General features: G+C 34.3%; 1 protein-coding gene and 1 long non-coding RNA gene across 4 annotated transcripts in view; one reads left to right on the top strand and one right to left on the bottom strand.

Annotated features, from left to right (window-relative positions):
* Positions 1-17,794, top strand: part of LOC121374242 — a 75,591-nt gene that overhangs the window by 42,501 nt on the left and 15,296 nt on the right. For all 3 annotated transcript variants that reach the window (XR_005958212.1, XM_041501256.1, XM_041501257.1), the window contains exon 2: positions 13,839-16,769. Coding sequence is in view for 2 of the 3 variants with exons in the window: in XM_041501256.1 (XP_041357190.1) it covers positions 14,219-16,769 (2,551 nt within the window). In the remaining variant the exon portion in view is untranslated. The remainder of the gene's footprint in view (positions 1-13,838; positions 16,770-17,794) is intronic.
* On the bottom strand, positions 2,425-4,600 carry LOC121374243. The gene is made up of 2 exons (XR_005958213.1): positions 3,822-4,600; positions 2,425-2,537 (listed from the first exon to the last, which is right to left on the bottom strand). It is a non-coding gene; the product is annotated as an uncharacterized LOC121374243 (long non-coding RNA).

The following is a 17,794-nucleotide window of genomic DNA, read 5'->3' as shown; positions in this document are numbered from 1 at the left end:
ATATAATGGGCCCCATGGGTATCATCCAGCAATTCGAGGTATCAAATTGAAAACTGTATTGCTCTGAGCATTTAATGAAGAAACTTTTGGTCAATTTGTGGAACTCTGCTTTCAGTATTGGTTGCTTGAGACGCCATTAGACTTGAGCTACTTTCAAATCGAAAGCAATTTCCAAGTAAAAATATGTAAAATATGGTAATTTTGTACACCAAACCTAGGTTTATGACAATGAATAATGCTAAAATATAGTCAGTAATAACCAAACAATTGAAATAAATCAAAATAAATCATCTATGGGCGTCAAATAATTATTTATTGCATGAAACTCCAATATCATCATTTTAGCCTTTTCGCGGCCAACCAAAAATCATAAATGTGCTCTGCTGAGAAAACGTACTTAACCTGGAAGTGTTACCCAAACTTTTTCTGAAGACCTTGTCATATAGAACAAGAAAATTTAAGTTAACTCTCTAAAAGAGAAATGTATGTGAACTACCCCCCAGAGCCAGGACTATGTGCATTTTCAGTGAATGTAAACAAGTTCCAGTTCAGTGTAGTAGAATTTAGTAGAACACATATCTGTTGTATGAAAAATTTATATTATATGGGATGTAGGGTCTTGATCAATGGTGATTAAGCCTTAGTTTTTATGGTAACATTAATGACCATTTACGTAGTGGAGCAGTTATCTTCCACTGTTCAAATTTCTATAACTCTCATAACACTTATTATAGAAGCTAGAAACAATTCTGGTGTTGAATGAAAGATTTGATCATCCTCTAATTATTGGTATCCACTATTGTTATTATGGAGCTAATTTGCATAAATTATGATGTAACAAACATGAAAAATGTTCTCTTTTGAAAAAGTCACTTTTTATACATTATCCCTGCATTTTTTGTGCATGTTTCCAGTTGACTGTACTGCCATTTAGTAGCATATATATATATATCGGTTGTATGAAAAATGTCTATGTTATGAAATATAATGTGGATTTAACCTTAATTTTAATGGTGACGTTAATAATAGGAAGCTATTAGAGACTTTCGGACAGGTGGCGTTCGTGCACTGTACACAATTCCGGTTTCTAAATTTGTATTGTAATGCACCGATCGGTATATCCACTCTATTATTCCCAACCTAATTATGTGACTGAAGCATAGAACGACTAAAAATTAAAGTAAATAATTAAGATCTATGAAATTCTTCAGTTGGTGGTAAAAAAGAAAAAATTAATGTAAGAAAATAACCCTTACCGAAATGACTTATATTTTTCACTTATAAGTGAAGTATATGTGACATATAATGTTGTTAATACTTTTCAAGTATAAGTGACTTATAAGTAAACGATTAGGATTTTGTATGCAAATGAGGTATGACTTATACAAAGTATATGTGACATATAGGTGAAGTGTTAACTATATATATAAGTGAAGTGTAAGTCATTCGCTTATATTTAACAGAAGTATTAGATAAATATAAGTTACTTATACTTCATTTATAAGTCACTTATATATATTTTATAAGTGTAACAGAAACTGCTGTATAAGTGAAATATAAGTGAGGTATAAGTGATTCACCAATATTTAACAGAAACTGTTGTGTAACTGAAGTATAGGTGAAGTATAAGCGATTCACTAATATTTAACAGAAACTGCTGTGTGAGTGAAGTATAGGTGAAATATAAGTGAAGTATAAGCGATTCACTAATATTTAACAGAAACTGCTGTATAAGTGAAGTATAGGTGAAATGTAAGTGAAGTATAAGCGATTCACTAATATTTAACAAACTGCTGTATAAGTGAAGTATAGGTGAAATGTAAGTGAAGTGTACGTGATTCACAGATATTTTACAAAAAGCACTGAATAAATGAAGTATAAATGAAATACAACTGAAGTATAAGTGATTCACCGATATTTACATAACATTACTGTATAAGTGAAATATAAGTGATTCACCGATATTTTACAAAAAACACTGTAAGTGAAGTATAATTAGTGAAATACAAGTGATTCACTGATATTTGAGAGATACTGCTGTGTAAGTGAATATTTATCAAAGGCAGTGGTATGTTACGTCCTGTCCAAGGAAAGATCACATAAAAGATGACTTGCTGCTTTTGAAACATGTAGAGAGCTTCCTCTGAAGACTATGGATCAGAATTAATTATCAATTTAATTTTTTACATCCAGTAGTCGGTGATGAACTAATCATTAAACAAATGAAAATAGGCAGCAATCTGTCCTTGGAGGCCAAATTTCAATATTCTCTGGCAATTGCTGTATTAATGCCACCGCTTACACACCCTATCTGTAAACTAGCTGTCCGCAAAACATAAAAATTGAAGCACAATAGTCTTAAAGTGATGTTTCATTCTGACTCACTAATATATCTGAACAGTATATGCAAACAAATATTTTATAAATATATATATTTATTTCCAACTGTTAGATTGGATTCTCTCACATCCATTTTCCTCAGTTATGTCCTGTTCAGTGTCATCTTGATATATGTCATCCAACATTCAGATGGGATTCTGAAAAACAAATGTAGTCTGGATAGATCTGCTATGTAATTAGCTATTGTTTATTATTAATGTAAACATTTAGTTCTTTCTGTTTGTTTTAAAAAGTCTACCCTAGAGAATCATAGCCTACCAAGTTTCAGGTGTGGGGAATCAAAACTTCAAGAGAAAACAAACTAATTTTCAGTTAAATTTTCAAGTTTACTTTTTTACCTGGTATCAATCAAATCTCAAGGATAAAACAGACTTTGAAATATTCAATGTTGACCTTTAATTTTAATTATGAAGAAATCAAAAAATAAAATACATGATATATATTTGAATCTAAAGAATCTGTACCAATTTTCAGGCCTATAAAATATAAACTATTACGAAAAGATAAAGGGTGTTGGACTGGGAGGGAAATAATGAAAAAAAAAAAAAAAATACATGCATTTGTCTGCATGTATTAGTTTGTACATTTATACTACATGTACATCATAGAACTGCATGCAACTCCTTTCAAGCTATAGGGGTAAAGCGCTCGATTGATGCACGGTTGACCCATGATCAATCCCTGTCGATGGGCCCTTAGGTTTTTCTTGTTCCAGCCAGTGCACCACGACTGGTATATCGAAGGCTGTGGTATGTGCTATCCTGTCTGTGGGATAGTGCATATAAAAAAAATCCCTTGCTACTAATGGAAAATTGTAGCAGGTTTCTTCTCGCTTAATTAATGATTAATTAATCATCAGCTATTGGATGTCAAACATTTGGTAATTCTGACTCGGTCGTCAGAGGAAACCTGCTACAGCTTTTCTAATGCAGCAAGGGGTCTTTTATATGCACTTTACCACAGACAGGAAAGCACATACCACAGTCTTTGTCCAGTTGTGGTGCACTGGTTAGAACGAGAAAAAGCCCTGCATGCTTGTCAGTGACCATACATGTGATGTCAGATGCTGTTCAAATGTAAACTGGAAGTTACTTTTTTTATTATTAAAATGTTTAATTCAAGATGCTCACTCAAGAAATGGGCGGACAAGGAAGAATTGAAAAAAACTAAATTCTAATGTTAAGGAAAGTGTAAAAGTTATTATCCTGAAATAGATGTTTTAAAAATTACCAACCAACTGTCATGCAGAGATTGTATTTCCTACTAACCTGATAACACATGTTAAAGTTAATTTCCTAGTGATCTGGTATAATCGAACATTTTTGAATAATTATGTATAATGGCTTGTGACATTGAACGACCACCTCTTATGCATCAAGTCATGCATTTTAAAACAAGATTATTGTTTGCTAAATACATACCAGTCACAAATATTTCCATAATATGATGACCAGAATGTGCTGACGATTGTTCTGAAAAAAAAAATATATATATATATCTATAACTTGTGTTTCTTGTAATCAAAGTAAATGCCCAAAGGTATGTCAATATCCTATCCAAAAATGTTCCTGTGTCAGTTTAAGAGTTTTATTTTTTTTCATAAGAGAAGACAAGCCTTTTGAAAAGAAATTAACTGGCATGGGGAGAAAAGGCTTGATACCACACCCCAGTCAAAGTAATATGAAACAATTTTTATAATATAAATACAAAATGCAACCAAAGATGTGTTGTAAATATTTGGGGGCATCCATACCGACAGTTGGGGGTGAAGTGAACTGAGAGTAAACAAGTAACACAAAATATAATGTTTTAATTTTATATATATTCTCAGCAAACAATAAATATGCATCGATCGGCAATTGTTGCACGATTTCGTATGGTATTTCATCTTGGTAAGTGCTATCCTGTTTGTGGGATGGTGCATAGATAAAAATACATTGCTACTAATTAGTTTTTAGCAGGTTCCCTCTCAAAAATTATATGTCAAAATTACCTGTTTGACATCCAATAGCCAATGATTAATAAATCAATATGCTCTAGTGGTTTCTTTAAACAAAACAAACTTACTTTTTGTATAGACAATGAATCCATGATGTTTTGCCCCCAGTTTGACCTGTTCGCCCCATGTACCAGTTCGCCCCCAACTGTTTGCTTGTTCGCCCCCAACTATTTGTCAGTTCGCCCCCAAATCCCAATTATTTGTTACTTTTAAACAATTACTGTATTGTTTCTTTAGAGGCATGTTAAACCGTGTGTGTGTGTGTGTGTTTTTCTTTTCTTAGAGGGGAGGGATTGTCGTCTTTCCATGATTTGGTTGGATCCTGAGTCAGTCCGGGACATTTGACATAATCACCAGTTTAATTAATTAATTAATACATATAAATATTTATGGGGGTGAACTGGTACCTTTGTGGGGGCGAACTGGTTAAGCATGCGAGGGCGAACCGACATCCGATTTGGGGGCGAACCGTCTGGTACCCTAAGCAATTGAGGTTTATTGTAGCCCAAACCAAATTTTACTTTAAAATAATTAATTTGGTATGTACGAAAAAAATATGAATGCATGACGTTGCGACCCCAAGCCTGATCACCAGAAAGGATTATGAAATATACACATTACCGGTATGTTGCTTAAAATTATAAAACAAAATGTTTTATAAGCTTAAAAAAAAGGATCAATAACTATCTCTAACCTTACATTAATTCTAACAAATATTTAAAAAATTTGTTGGGGAGGGTGGGGGAATAAGGAAGTCTTGCCAAACAACCAACATAATATTAGGGGAGGGGGCGAACCCTCTTAATAGTAATAGTTGGGGGTGAATTGACTGGGGGCGAACTGGTTTGAGGACGAAACATATGGTACTCAAAAACAATATATATTACTAAGTAAAATGAAAAATGACTGCTACTTGTAATACTTTAAATAAATTAAAACTAAATTAATTTGTAAACAAAGACTGCTGACCTATCAGAGTACGTGAAACTGGTCATGTGACCTAAATCGCCCCCAAAAAGCATTACTATCGTAAAAATCTGTACCCATCGGTGAAATAACAACATTTTTTTCTGTAATATATGCATCAGGCAGAAAGGGATCTTTTATTTGCGCTTCCCACAGGCAGGATAGCACAAACCATGGCCTTTGTTGAACCAGTTATGGATCACTGGTCAGTGCAAGTGGTTTACACCTACCCACTGAGCCTTGCGGAACACTCACTCAGGGTTTAGAGTCGGTATCTGGATTAAAAATTCCATGCCTCGACTGGGATCCGAACCCAGTACCTACCAGCCTGTAGACCGATGGCCTGCCACGACGCCACCGAGGCCGGTTTAAACGTACAGATTCCTGAGTAAAGATTTTACTAAACATTTTCAAGAGCCAGTGTTATGCATAATTTTATACTGTCTTTATTATATTATAAATGAAAGTAATTACATTTGCAAATACATTTTAAAACAGACTTACACTGACCGATCTAGTCGGATTATGTATGCGACATAACACAGGTACGTACGCAGGGTGGTGTGTGTGTGTGTGTGTGGGGGGGGGGTGCGATGAGTGCGTATGGCATCACCATTTAAAAAAAAAAAAAAAAAATTAATACCAATATAGATGTTACCTAAAGGTGTGGGTATTTAAAAAAAAAAAATTGTGATGACCCCATCACAAAGAATTCGCCCCTACCCCCCCCAAAAAAAAAAAAAATCTTGCCTATGGATTGTAGTTTCTATAAATGGATTTGTGAGGACCAGGGATGGGAGTGATACACTAGCTTACTTTATTTTTCTTCCTTGTGATTTAACAAAAAAACTAAAAAAATTATTATTATGTGAAAATTCAGATTAAAAAAATCAAAAAATCAATCTTAATAAATAATAGTAGACCAAAAGTAATGATACCTGAAAGGAAGGGGGGGGGGGGGGGCACAATCTGTTATAGTAATATCAGTTCATTTTAATTTGGTTTTTGTGCCTATTTTCACACAATCTGGTAAAAAAAAAAAAGGGGTGGTGGGTGGGTGTGAGAGTACAACATGAATACAGCATGGCTAGCTGGAACAACAGCACCGACAGCAACTGCCATATGTATGTGTGTGTCTGTATTATTATAATAACAACAAATTAACAATAATTATGATTTTTTTTTAAAACAATTTTTATTGACTTTATTTTTTTTTAAATTATTTATTTTATTATTTAATTGAAATTATAATTATATTATTATTTAGCAGCAATATATACAGTCGAATCCACTTTATTGCATATCGGTTTATAGCATAAATCGGTTATTTACATATAATTCGGCTGCACAGAACCATTTAGCATTAAATCAATACAAATTATGTCGCATATTTGAATAGCTTTATAAAGACAAACATCGGTTAATTGCATACGAAATCCTAAAAAGTCTAGAAAATTCCATCATAAAATGTTCCACAAACCTTTAATATTTTACCAGAAACAACTGTAATTGCACAGAGAATAAAGCAGAATGTTCTATGTTGATTAAAAACTAATATTAAAAGAAGAAAAAAGTAAAAGCCGTTACTAAAACAGGCGATGTACAATGTTGACATCTCACACAAGACTCATCGTAGAGCTTATAGCAATGTGTTCAAGTGTTTATTGCAGTAATCCTGGGACCATTATTGCATCTTTTAAGTCTTGATGTCAGGACTTCATGTGTAATTTGTTCTTTGTTACAAAATTACTTAAAACAATACTGACAACGGAACTACCTTGACAACACAAAAACTTCCCTACAGCAGTGGAATAGTCCATTATTATTTTTTATGTGAGCATGCGTTAGCTTAAAAGCCTTCGAGAACACTGAAAGATAGACTTGGCCAATGGCAATTGTGTCCTAGAATAAATTTAATAAAGATAATTAAATATGATTAGTTTTTACTGTATTTTGTATGTCACATTTGAACCACCGTATTTTAAGTTAACATTAATTATCACTGCTATTTATTTATGTTAAAACAATAATTAAAAACATTTATAGAAACTGCAACTAAACCGCATCACTGGCATTGTTTTCAACAGACCGGCCTCGGTGGCGTAGTGGTTAGGCCATCGGTCTACAGGCTGGTAGGTACTGGGTTCGGATCCCAGTCGAGGCATGGGATTTTAAATCCAGATACCGACTCCAAACCCTGAGTGAGTGCTCCGCAAGGCTCAATGGGTAGGCGTAAACCACTCGCACCGACCAGTGATCCATAACTGGTTCAACAAAGGCCATGGTTTGTGCTATCCTGCCTGTGGGAAGCGCAAATAAAAGATCCCTTGCTGCCTGTCGTAAAAGAGTAGCCTATGTGGTGATAGCGGGTTTCCTCTAAAAAAAACTGTGTGGTCCGTAACCATAATGTCTGACGCCATATAACCGTAAATAAAATGTGTTGAGTGCGTCGTTAAATAAAACACTCTTTCTTTCTCTTTCTTTCTGTTTTCAACAGACACACTTGCCATGTCTGAGGTAAAACGTTCACAACTATAAACTAATCCAATTGTCCACGCCTTCTCAGTGTATTACTAGTTGTCAATTAATTCATTGTTACAGCCACTCGACAGTTTACAGTCAGTCTATGTGATAGCAGGTGTCACAGGCCTGGCTTACATCGTGTTAATAATTTTATTCATTATTAAATATTTTTATTTTTCTAATTCATTAATGAAATAAGCAAAATAAACACTACGCTTCTTATATTTTGTTCAATGCACAATAGCATCTCTAACAAAATATACTGTAACATTAGTACACTGTGACTGAAATCGGTTGACAATTAACAGTTGCTAATTTAAGCTGTTTATTTCGCCTGCACGTGGAAATTGCGCTTTGCCAAGTAACACGGTTTCACTACTCAACACCCCTCAGAACAATAGGTGTGAACTGTGCAACAAACTGCAATGTGAATATTAGTAGCTAGACATGATCATAGCATCAATAAACACAACCGCAGATTTGTAACAATGCAAAATTAAAAATATTTGATCTTACAACATTTATACTGTTATTTTATTTATTATTATTTTAAAATACATGTATAAACAAATTAAATGCATACATGTATCGGCATTCAGACAGTGTTCTGCAGTGAAGAGTTCCATAGACTGTCCACAAGTCATTTGTAAAGTTTACCGTTGGTTATAATCTGGAAGTGGGGCTCTGTCGGATAATCGGTTATACCGGTTATTGGCATAAATTTGACACGCACCTGGGCTATGCAATTAAGCGGATTTGACTGATATGAGATGAGTATGAGATGTGAGTGGTAGCCTACCTGTAATATTTCGTTTTTAGCCCCCCCCACCCTAAAATAAATCCATACTGTGATCGATAAATATTGTGATGGGGATCACCCCCCCCCCCCTCCCACAGCAACTTTTTACTGATCTTTATTACAACAGGTGTGTTGGGGTGGGGGAGTCTATTGAAAGTGAGGAGGTAGTATGGGATAATTACAAGATGATCCTGTTTTAATCATATATAACCATATGTATATATATTTATTATATATATAATTATATATATATTTTTTTATTATTATTATTTTTTTTTTATTATTATTATTTTTTTTTTAAATTATCGTAAATATTATCTAAATCTGCTACATGTATGTTTGGTTGTTTAGCCACTGTTCCCAATGAATTCGATAAATCCTGTGAAAAGTTATGAATTTTTTAAAAATAACCATGAAAATGTTTTGGACTTAGTTTTTTTCCCCGTTCATTTGGAACACATCATTTCCTTTGCAAAAGGACTATCTCCAAACTAATATTTCACTTATATTTCACTTGTAGAAACAACAACAAAAATATCTAATTCCAGTGCACTTATACCACTGATAAAACCACTTATAGGTGAAATATATGTGGAGTATCAGTGAAGTATCAATTAACAATTTTTTTTCACTTATACTTATACACACTGATACTTCACTTATACCAATATATAGGTAACTTATAAGTGGCGTATAAGTAAAGTATATTCCACTTATAAGTTTGTATAGGTTATTTCCGTAAGGGAAAGTTAATTCAAATTGTGGGTTTCCCCATACCATGTAGGCCTACTCCCTACCGTTCTGACAACTTTCTATCAAATATCCACCATGCCAAAACCATTAAATTTGTACATATTTGACTGATAATACTTGAGTGTTTGCAATAAAAAATGGTAACAGTATTTAATAAAGTTTTAATTTGTAAAACGCCACGTTCCATTCTTCGCTGTGTACTTACGGGTTCTATACAATGTTTGTTATTGCGATTTAATATGAAGATATATGTGTTTAAAACCACAAATTATTCGTTTGCAGAGTATATACTACTAGTGTAAATTCAACAAAAATTTTCAACATAATATTTATTTTTAATAAATTATTTGAATGAAAACAATACAAAACCCCCCCCCCCCAAACTCAACCCAAACAAAATTATTACGGTTACGTTAACAAATAAATATTATATATAAAATCAAAAATTAAAAAATATATATATGTATACACATAATAAAAAAAAAAAATTAATAACATACTTATAATTACAGAAATAAATATTAAATTTTCAAATGATAAAAAATAAATAGGAAATTTAAAATATTAATTATACTGGGGGTTTTTAACGTCAATTTTCTTTATCTTTTAGTTTTCTTTTTTTACGTGTAAGTAGAAATATAACAATGCTTTTTCATGCAAATTTACATGAAATTAGAAATGATAGTGGTATTATTTTACAATATTTAATTTTTTTTAATGTAAATAATTTAATTTTAGTGTACAAAATGACACAATCTGATAACAATTCTGATTTCACTGAGCCTTCAGGTCGATTGACGCCGCCCACTTCCCAACCTGGGGTAAAGCCCGGACCAACTGCACCAACATCTTCATGAAAGGAACGACCACAAACGCATTCAGCGGCTTGAGGTTGAGAATCAGTCTCCATGCACTCCCATATTGCCAAGTAGGGGCAGAAACCTTAGTATTATGAACTCCCTAAAGAAAAGCAGGTTTCTTGGAGGAAGGTGGGTGAAATGTAGCAGCACCGAAACAGCACTTACAAGCGTCACCAGGCTGGGGCAGGCGGACAAACTTGACCGACTCCTTGTACACTAACCGGCTGCAAAAATAAGTTTTCACAACACCGGCAGCCCACAGCACAGACAAGTAATGGTCGCGTCACAGCAAGAGATTGTACTCCCACAAGCACCCTGACATCTGCATAATGTAATGCGATGTCTTCGCGGCAGCTGCCAACCTCGAGCCATCGGGGGAAGACTTTCCACAGCCTTATCCAACTCAAAAAGGAAGGTACCTAGATGGTTGTTCACCTGAAAGAAGTTTTGTTAACTTCTCCATCATCTCTAGGTCTCTGATGGTGACACGTACAAAAAGCGCCAGACGACAGTGCATCTTAACCTGAGCAGAAACAACTGCTGCATGGGTCAGGAAAGATGCGCCCAACATCTGGTATGAAGAGGAGGCCACCAGCTTCGTACCGGGTAAGAGCTTCCCGGTGGCCAAAGCTGCCGGAAACTCCACCACTTCTCCCATGATACGATCGGTGTGTCGGTGATCATACGATCGGTGTGTCGGTGATCAAATTATCAATCTCCAGTAAGGATTCATGTGCGTTCTGGGAAAGCGGAAAACCAAGCTCCGGCCGCAGAGCCTCCACTCGATTCCCAAAACAAACACCCTGAAAAGTGGGAACTGCCATCTCCACCAGGAAAGCATCAGCATAGACGAGTCGGACTTCATTACTTACAAATTGCAGAACTGTTGCATAATCAAAATCTTCTGCAGACAAAGAGGCAGGTGGGAATGGTGCCTTGGATACCGCCGCTCGGCACCTTGGATCGTCCAAAACATCTTCCGACTCCAAACCGGAACCGAAAGGCAAATCTTCCTCGGAAGAGACCTCCCTCAAACCAGCAGCCCCAAAGACTGTGGCTGACCCTGAAGGGAAGGGACGAGAACAAGCCTCCATCCCTGTGTCACGCCCACATCGCCAAAACGATCATGGGTTTAAACAGACACCGACCAAGCTAGAAAACCAGGCAGTGACTGAACAGCCAACATTGCTGGAGTCGATGGCTGAAACACAAGTCCCACCTGCTGCGTAGCCCAGAGCCACAAGAGAAAGTTTTCAAACCAACTTTCCTGAAACCCTCCGGGCTGACCTTGAGAATGCACAGAAACCAAAGGCTCCTGCCACCTCGGCGAAGGATACCACCGCGAACCTCTACCTCGATCTGATTATAATTTTAAAATATAACACAAATGCTTAGGTGTGCAGACTTAGGTGCCACCAGTGTATGCATTACTAGGGATACAGTGGAGGATTGCTGTGTTTCACTTACTTTCTATATGATACTGTTGTTAATTCTCAAGTCGTTGAATTTCGTAAAATTGTACATGAGACTGTAAAACCTATGAAATTTCAAACGTATCTGCTCATACATTCAAATCCCCTAATAACAAATGCTCTCAATTTTTTCTTAAAGGTTCCTGTACCTATATTTATTTGTCTAGGTAGTATGGGTTGTTTAGCTATAACTGTTATTTGGCAATCTTTCCCATAAAATTGCCGATACGGGATGTGTAAGTTTTAGATTGGCAAAATATGGAATAAAAGTTTAGTAAATTCCTAATAGTACATAAGGTTCCCAGTTGATGTTGGCATTATGGTCACATGATGATCTCGCTTGGGATGAAGCTGGGTAAAGCCTATGCAAGCATGCTGGGTCAGGTGAGGTAATTAGATGTTGTGTTCCTCTTCAGAGATGGGGACCCTTCGCAGTTATTACAGGAGGAGGGTCCAACTGAATAATGAACGCTGGCTTCAAGGGACACCTGTTTCTCACCCGTTCCGCCATTGCCGATCGTTTCCTCCTCGGTCTTCTCATCCTCCCTAGCTGTCCATAGACTACTACTGGTAGTAGTGTCACAGTAGACTTAGTTCCCGTGAGCGTAACAAACTTAAATAGCTCCTTATCAAAGCTTCTCAGCGCACCTGCTCTCCCATCCAACATATGGAGTAGTTCCAAGCATACTGGTTCAAAATTGGTGCATATTTGTGAATAATATTGACTAACATTTCCTATCAACATTAACCCTTTTATGATGGAAACATAAAATAGGCATATTTGATGGTTATATGTGATAACTTGTGATGCCATTATCTACATTACTGCCACCTTTCAGAAAGTCTACCCTCGATTTTTGTACAGTCTAGATAAATAATCTGAAAAGTAGTTCTCTATAGCTATGGACTATTAACTTTAGCCCCTCATGGATGTGATGTTATGAAACACTCGGTATAATGAATAAATGTAGATAAACAAAACAAAATAATGATAATACTCAGTTTTTTACAATTTTGTTTCGCATTGACATGCATGTAAGGCTGATTCCGATACATTCGTACAGACATGATTTTTCTGTAACAAAAATAAAATAGATCAGAGTATTGACCAAATAAAACTTATATAAGCAACACGTCCAACCCACCACAACTTGCAAGAATGCAGTTCGGCATCAAGAGGGTGCAGTGAGCAAGACTGAATTAACTCGATTGATGAGAACATAAAAGTACAATTTGCAAATATTAAAATACATGTGAAGTTTGTGGTTCTTATGTTATCTCAAACGGCTGTTGAAAACTTCAGAAATTATGGGGGGAAAAAGTGCAACGAAATATTCTTAATTAACATGCTGAACCTAATCATTTTCTAAACCAAATTCCAAGAAAATGCTATTAAAAAGTCACTTTCAAGATAAATTTACCATATAAAATAATTTTTCAAAATAAAATGTTTGCTTCTTTTTTTTTTACCTATGAAACTAGCAATTTTTGTGTTCAGTTCAAAACTAGCAATTTTTGTGTTCAATTCAAACAAAATATAGTACATTTTATTTATTTCTAAAACTATTATCCTTTGTTTCTTATGCTGAATAAACTGAATATTAATTTTGGGGAAAAAAACCCCAAAACAACATTTTTGGGGAGGCCGAGACAAACTAAATTTACAATGGATTGGAGTTAAAAATATCTTGGAAAGTGGGACATAACACCTTGGTGTCATACGATTGGTGCACTGTGACCTTCCCAGAATGTCAGTCAAACGAGTTCAGTGATATAAATTGAAATCGATTATGGTTAATAAATAAGATATTAAACTTGCTACCATTTCGTATCATGTTTATGTCCCTCGTAAAATAATTTCACTCAGGACATAAACATGATATGAAATAGAAGCTTGTTTAATATTTTATAATGATCTTATTATTGAAAAAGACCAGACCATATATTAGACTATACCATGCTTTGAATCAAGTAAAGCCAAAAAAATATGTTACTGAATGTGAATGTTGTTTTTATGTTTCCAGGTGCATATTATATTCACAGAATTTATTTTTGATGTTTTGCAGACAGCAACATAACCAGAAGCTTCAAAACAATGATGTGTCTGCAGTAGCGTGCAACTAATATACTGCCTCAGTTAATTTCTTGTGGTAAAAATCGAACACTTATATGTAATTTGAACATTCTCAGAGAAAAATCAAGATTCCTTAACAAGATTAAACAAACCTGTCATGCAGTGTAACCACTATAAAATGCATCTCAATGTCAATATCCATGCTGATAAAAAATATGAAGCTCATCTTTTCATTATTCTGCTCATGGTGAAATGTTAAAACTGAAGTTCACAATACTGCTATTTCATTGTTTAATATACAAAACAACTTTATGTCATTAAAACTGAAGGTAAACATTATGAACTTACATTTGATGCAGTTGGTACAAGAACATGACAGAATGTTTTATTTCTGAACTGATGACAAAAGATAATCTTGATATAGACAATAATATTATGGATCCTTCACAGCAGAGTATCTTTGTCAAAACCTCAACAGATGAAATGGTATTATCTTTTAACATTCTTAAAGGCATAGATAGAAATGACAAAATTGAGCAAAATATGGTGTTACAACATAACATGACAGAAGAAATTGAAAATTTATCCCAAAAATTAAGTCAAACATCAGTTGCTTTAGATGAAGACGATTTGTCTGGTATAAATGACAAACCAGTAGAGTCATTATCTGTTACAAATGAATGGTATGAATCCAGTCAATCTGAAGTTAACTCACCAAGTCTGAAGACAAATACATGTTTTCAGATTAGTCAAAATGACGGAACATCTTTTCCAAAACTATCTTCACATCCAACATTCTCTGCTCCTCATCCACTTTTGTTGCATTCTGAACCCCAAAAGTCAGAATGCCAAATCCTTACAGTTAATGGTGTTGATACCAAACATAGTGACAATGACTTTATTAATGAGGAGGAAGCAAAATGTGCTGTTATTCAGAACACTTTATTACACTGCACTTATGAAATAGTTAGGAATGAATTTAGTAATTTGGTTGAAAGCCATAATGTTGAAGTATTTAAAAACTTCCCATGTGATAAAGCATCAGATGACTTGGTACAATTTGATAATGATAATTTTTCAGAAAAAATTGATAAGAACAATTCTCATGAAAATTGTGCTGAAGAATTTGCAGTCAACATTACCATTAATGGTTCTGACAATACAGATGCCTATGTTCAGGTAGATGATTTGCAGCTGCAGTTTTCTCAATGTTCCGAACACAATGAAGTAAAGAAAACTGAAGTTGACAGTACTGCTGCACCATTATATATACAGGATTTTGTGCCATTAGAAACTAAAATGGTTGTTCAAGACTCAGCTGATATTCCTAAGGAAAACATTTATGACGGTGAATCCACATTTGTCAGAGTAGTTGATGAATGTCACAAGAAAATTACAGATTGTGTTATTCCTGAATCGTGTAGCTATTCTGTGTTGATTACAAAAAATAATGGTGACCATGCAGAAAATATTATGGTGCCTTTACAGCAGAGTACCCTCATCAAAGCCTCAATAGATGAAACAGTGTCACTGTTTAAAATTCAAGATGTTGATAATCATAAATGGTCACGTAAAATTGAAAAAGATGAGAGAAATAAGGTGTTAAAAAATAATGTAGAAAGTGAACATTTATCCCGGAAATTATGCCAAACCTTATTTGCTCAAGATAAAAAAAGTTTGTGTGATAAAGATGAAAAAATTATGATGTCATTACCTGTTTCAAATGAAAGTCACAAACCTGATCAATCTGGAGTTAACCCACCAAGTCGCAATACAAATTCACATTTTCAGTCCAGTCAAAATGACAGAACTGGCCAAAGTAAAGCCTTGTTTTCAGATCTATCTCAGCCTGCACATTCAGCATTCTCTGTTGCTCATCAGCACTTGTTAAATTTTGAATCCAAAATGTCAGAAGTCCAATGTATGATTGTAACTGGTGACGGTACTGAATACAGAGACAATGACACGAATGATAATTGGACAAGGCATGCTGTTATTCAGGATATGTTTTTAAGTGATGAACAGAATATTTATAATGTAACTAGTAATGAGATATTTCAAAAAGATTTAAAACATGAAAACCTGTTCTATGCTGTGGACAGTGAAAGCTCAGCTACAAATGATGTAACTACAATGAATAGTTTAGTTGGTTATAAAACATCAACAGAATGTTCAGCAGTAGTCCAGACAAATAATATACCTTTTGATCACAATCAAAATAATCGATCCAAATCACCAAATGCACAAAATATAGACATTTGCAGTTCAGGTGATTTTCAGATAGAAACAACAGTCTCGGATACATTAAAACATATTTTAATTCAGTGTGACAAAATATTAAATGGTTCTTTCATGAACCAGGACATGGAAATTCAAAGCAAAAGTTCAGAAAACATGTTTTCATCGTTAGAAAATCTCAGTGTTTTTTCAACAAAACAAAACAGATTTTTAGTACCAAAAACGGAATTAGCCCATAAATCACCAAATGTTCTTTTTGTAGAACATGATGATCTTAAGTCAACTATTATAAAAACAAAAGTGGATGAAGAATATTCAAATGAATTGAAACAAAATGAAGAAATTGTTTTGCCCAGCAAGAACTCAAATGACCCCAGTACCGCAACTAATTTAGAGACACTAGTAGATAATTCACCTGACATTAATATCTCCATTTCTGGTGGAAAAGAACAATTAGTCCTTGCACAAAAATTAAGACCTGAAATAGGCTGTCAAAAATCCAACACTCTGTTGGTAATGAAAGATGCTGAAAGTGAAATAGAAACAAGTGAAATGGAAGAAAACCTTGTACCATGTTTCAACTCTGTTTCTAAAGATCAACTTGTACCAGAAGAGGAAGTCGGTATAGAAATGACATCAGATTGCACCTTTTATGAAAAAGATGGATATCAATACAACTTGAAAGGTTAGAATTAAAACTGCATCTTATTTTTACATCTATGTGAGAATGTAAAATGTTACAATGTTGTCTGCCTAAATATTAGCTATCTCAATGGACATAAATGTTCACAATTTATTTCAGTTAATGCAAGCTATGCTTGTGACCATCCTGTTGAAAATTAACAACATTTCTTTAAAGCTCCAATGCCCAATGTATATAAATATAGGCAGTGTACTAATTTTCTGTCTGCTTACTCTAATCAAAATTGATAATGTTCATTGTTGATAAGTTTAAAACTTAAAATGGTACATTTTATAGTTGCAAGTGATTGCCTTGAGTCTGACAAGTTTTGAAAATTTGTTACTTCATTCTTTGCCTGTCTGTATTTCTGAAATCATAATACAATTGTTTTGATTGCTGTGGATGGGTCATTTGTTTACAAACCAACAAGACCTGTAGACCTGAGCATAATGTTTTCAAAGATTTAGTTTAACTACGTGACGTCAAACTAATTTGTGCTAATCGTGATGACGTCATATTACTGATGGTGGCGACTTTAGTACTGTGTACTAAAAATTTAATTAAGATATTATTTTAGAAGTATTATAGGATAAATAGAATTTGCTACTCGTGTTTTTTAATATGTCAAATATCAACCTCGTCTAGTTAATCGGTATTTGTCAAGGCTCTGCTAAGACAAATACCGATTAACATAGACTTGATATTTTCCATATTAAAAAATACTTATGATGAATCCTCTATTAAAGTTACAGTCTCTGGTTACCATATTATAACATAAACGACAGCCTTTTGTCAGTTTCAGTTGACACATGCGTTTGTGGATTTGAAATTGTAGTGTTCATCTAAAAAAATGAACTGAGAAATCTTGCATTGTACGAAGAATGTTCGGTTGAGGATACCGGTACTAGAGTCTTTCGTTAAAACCGGTTTGATCTTCACAACGTATTATCGACAATCGTACCTTCCTAAATCCTATTTCAGAATTAATATTTTATAAAGTGTTAGTAGAATTTTCAAAGTTTAGTGTG

This window comes from Gigantopelta aegis, chromosome 6 (assembly GCF_016097555.1).
Source record: "Gigantopelta aegis isolate Gae_Host chromosome 6, Gae_host_genome, whole genome shotgun sequence".
NCBI classification, from domain to species: Eukaryota; Metazoa; Mollusca; class Gastropoda; order Neomphalida; family Peltospiridae; genus Gigantopelta; species Gigantopelta aegis.
This window is presented reverse-complemented; position numbering and strand designations above follow the sequence as displayed.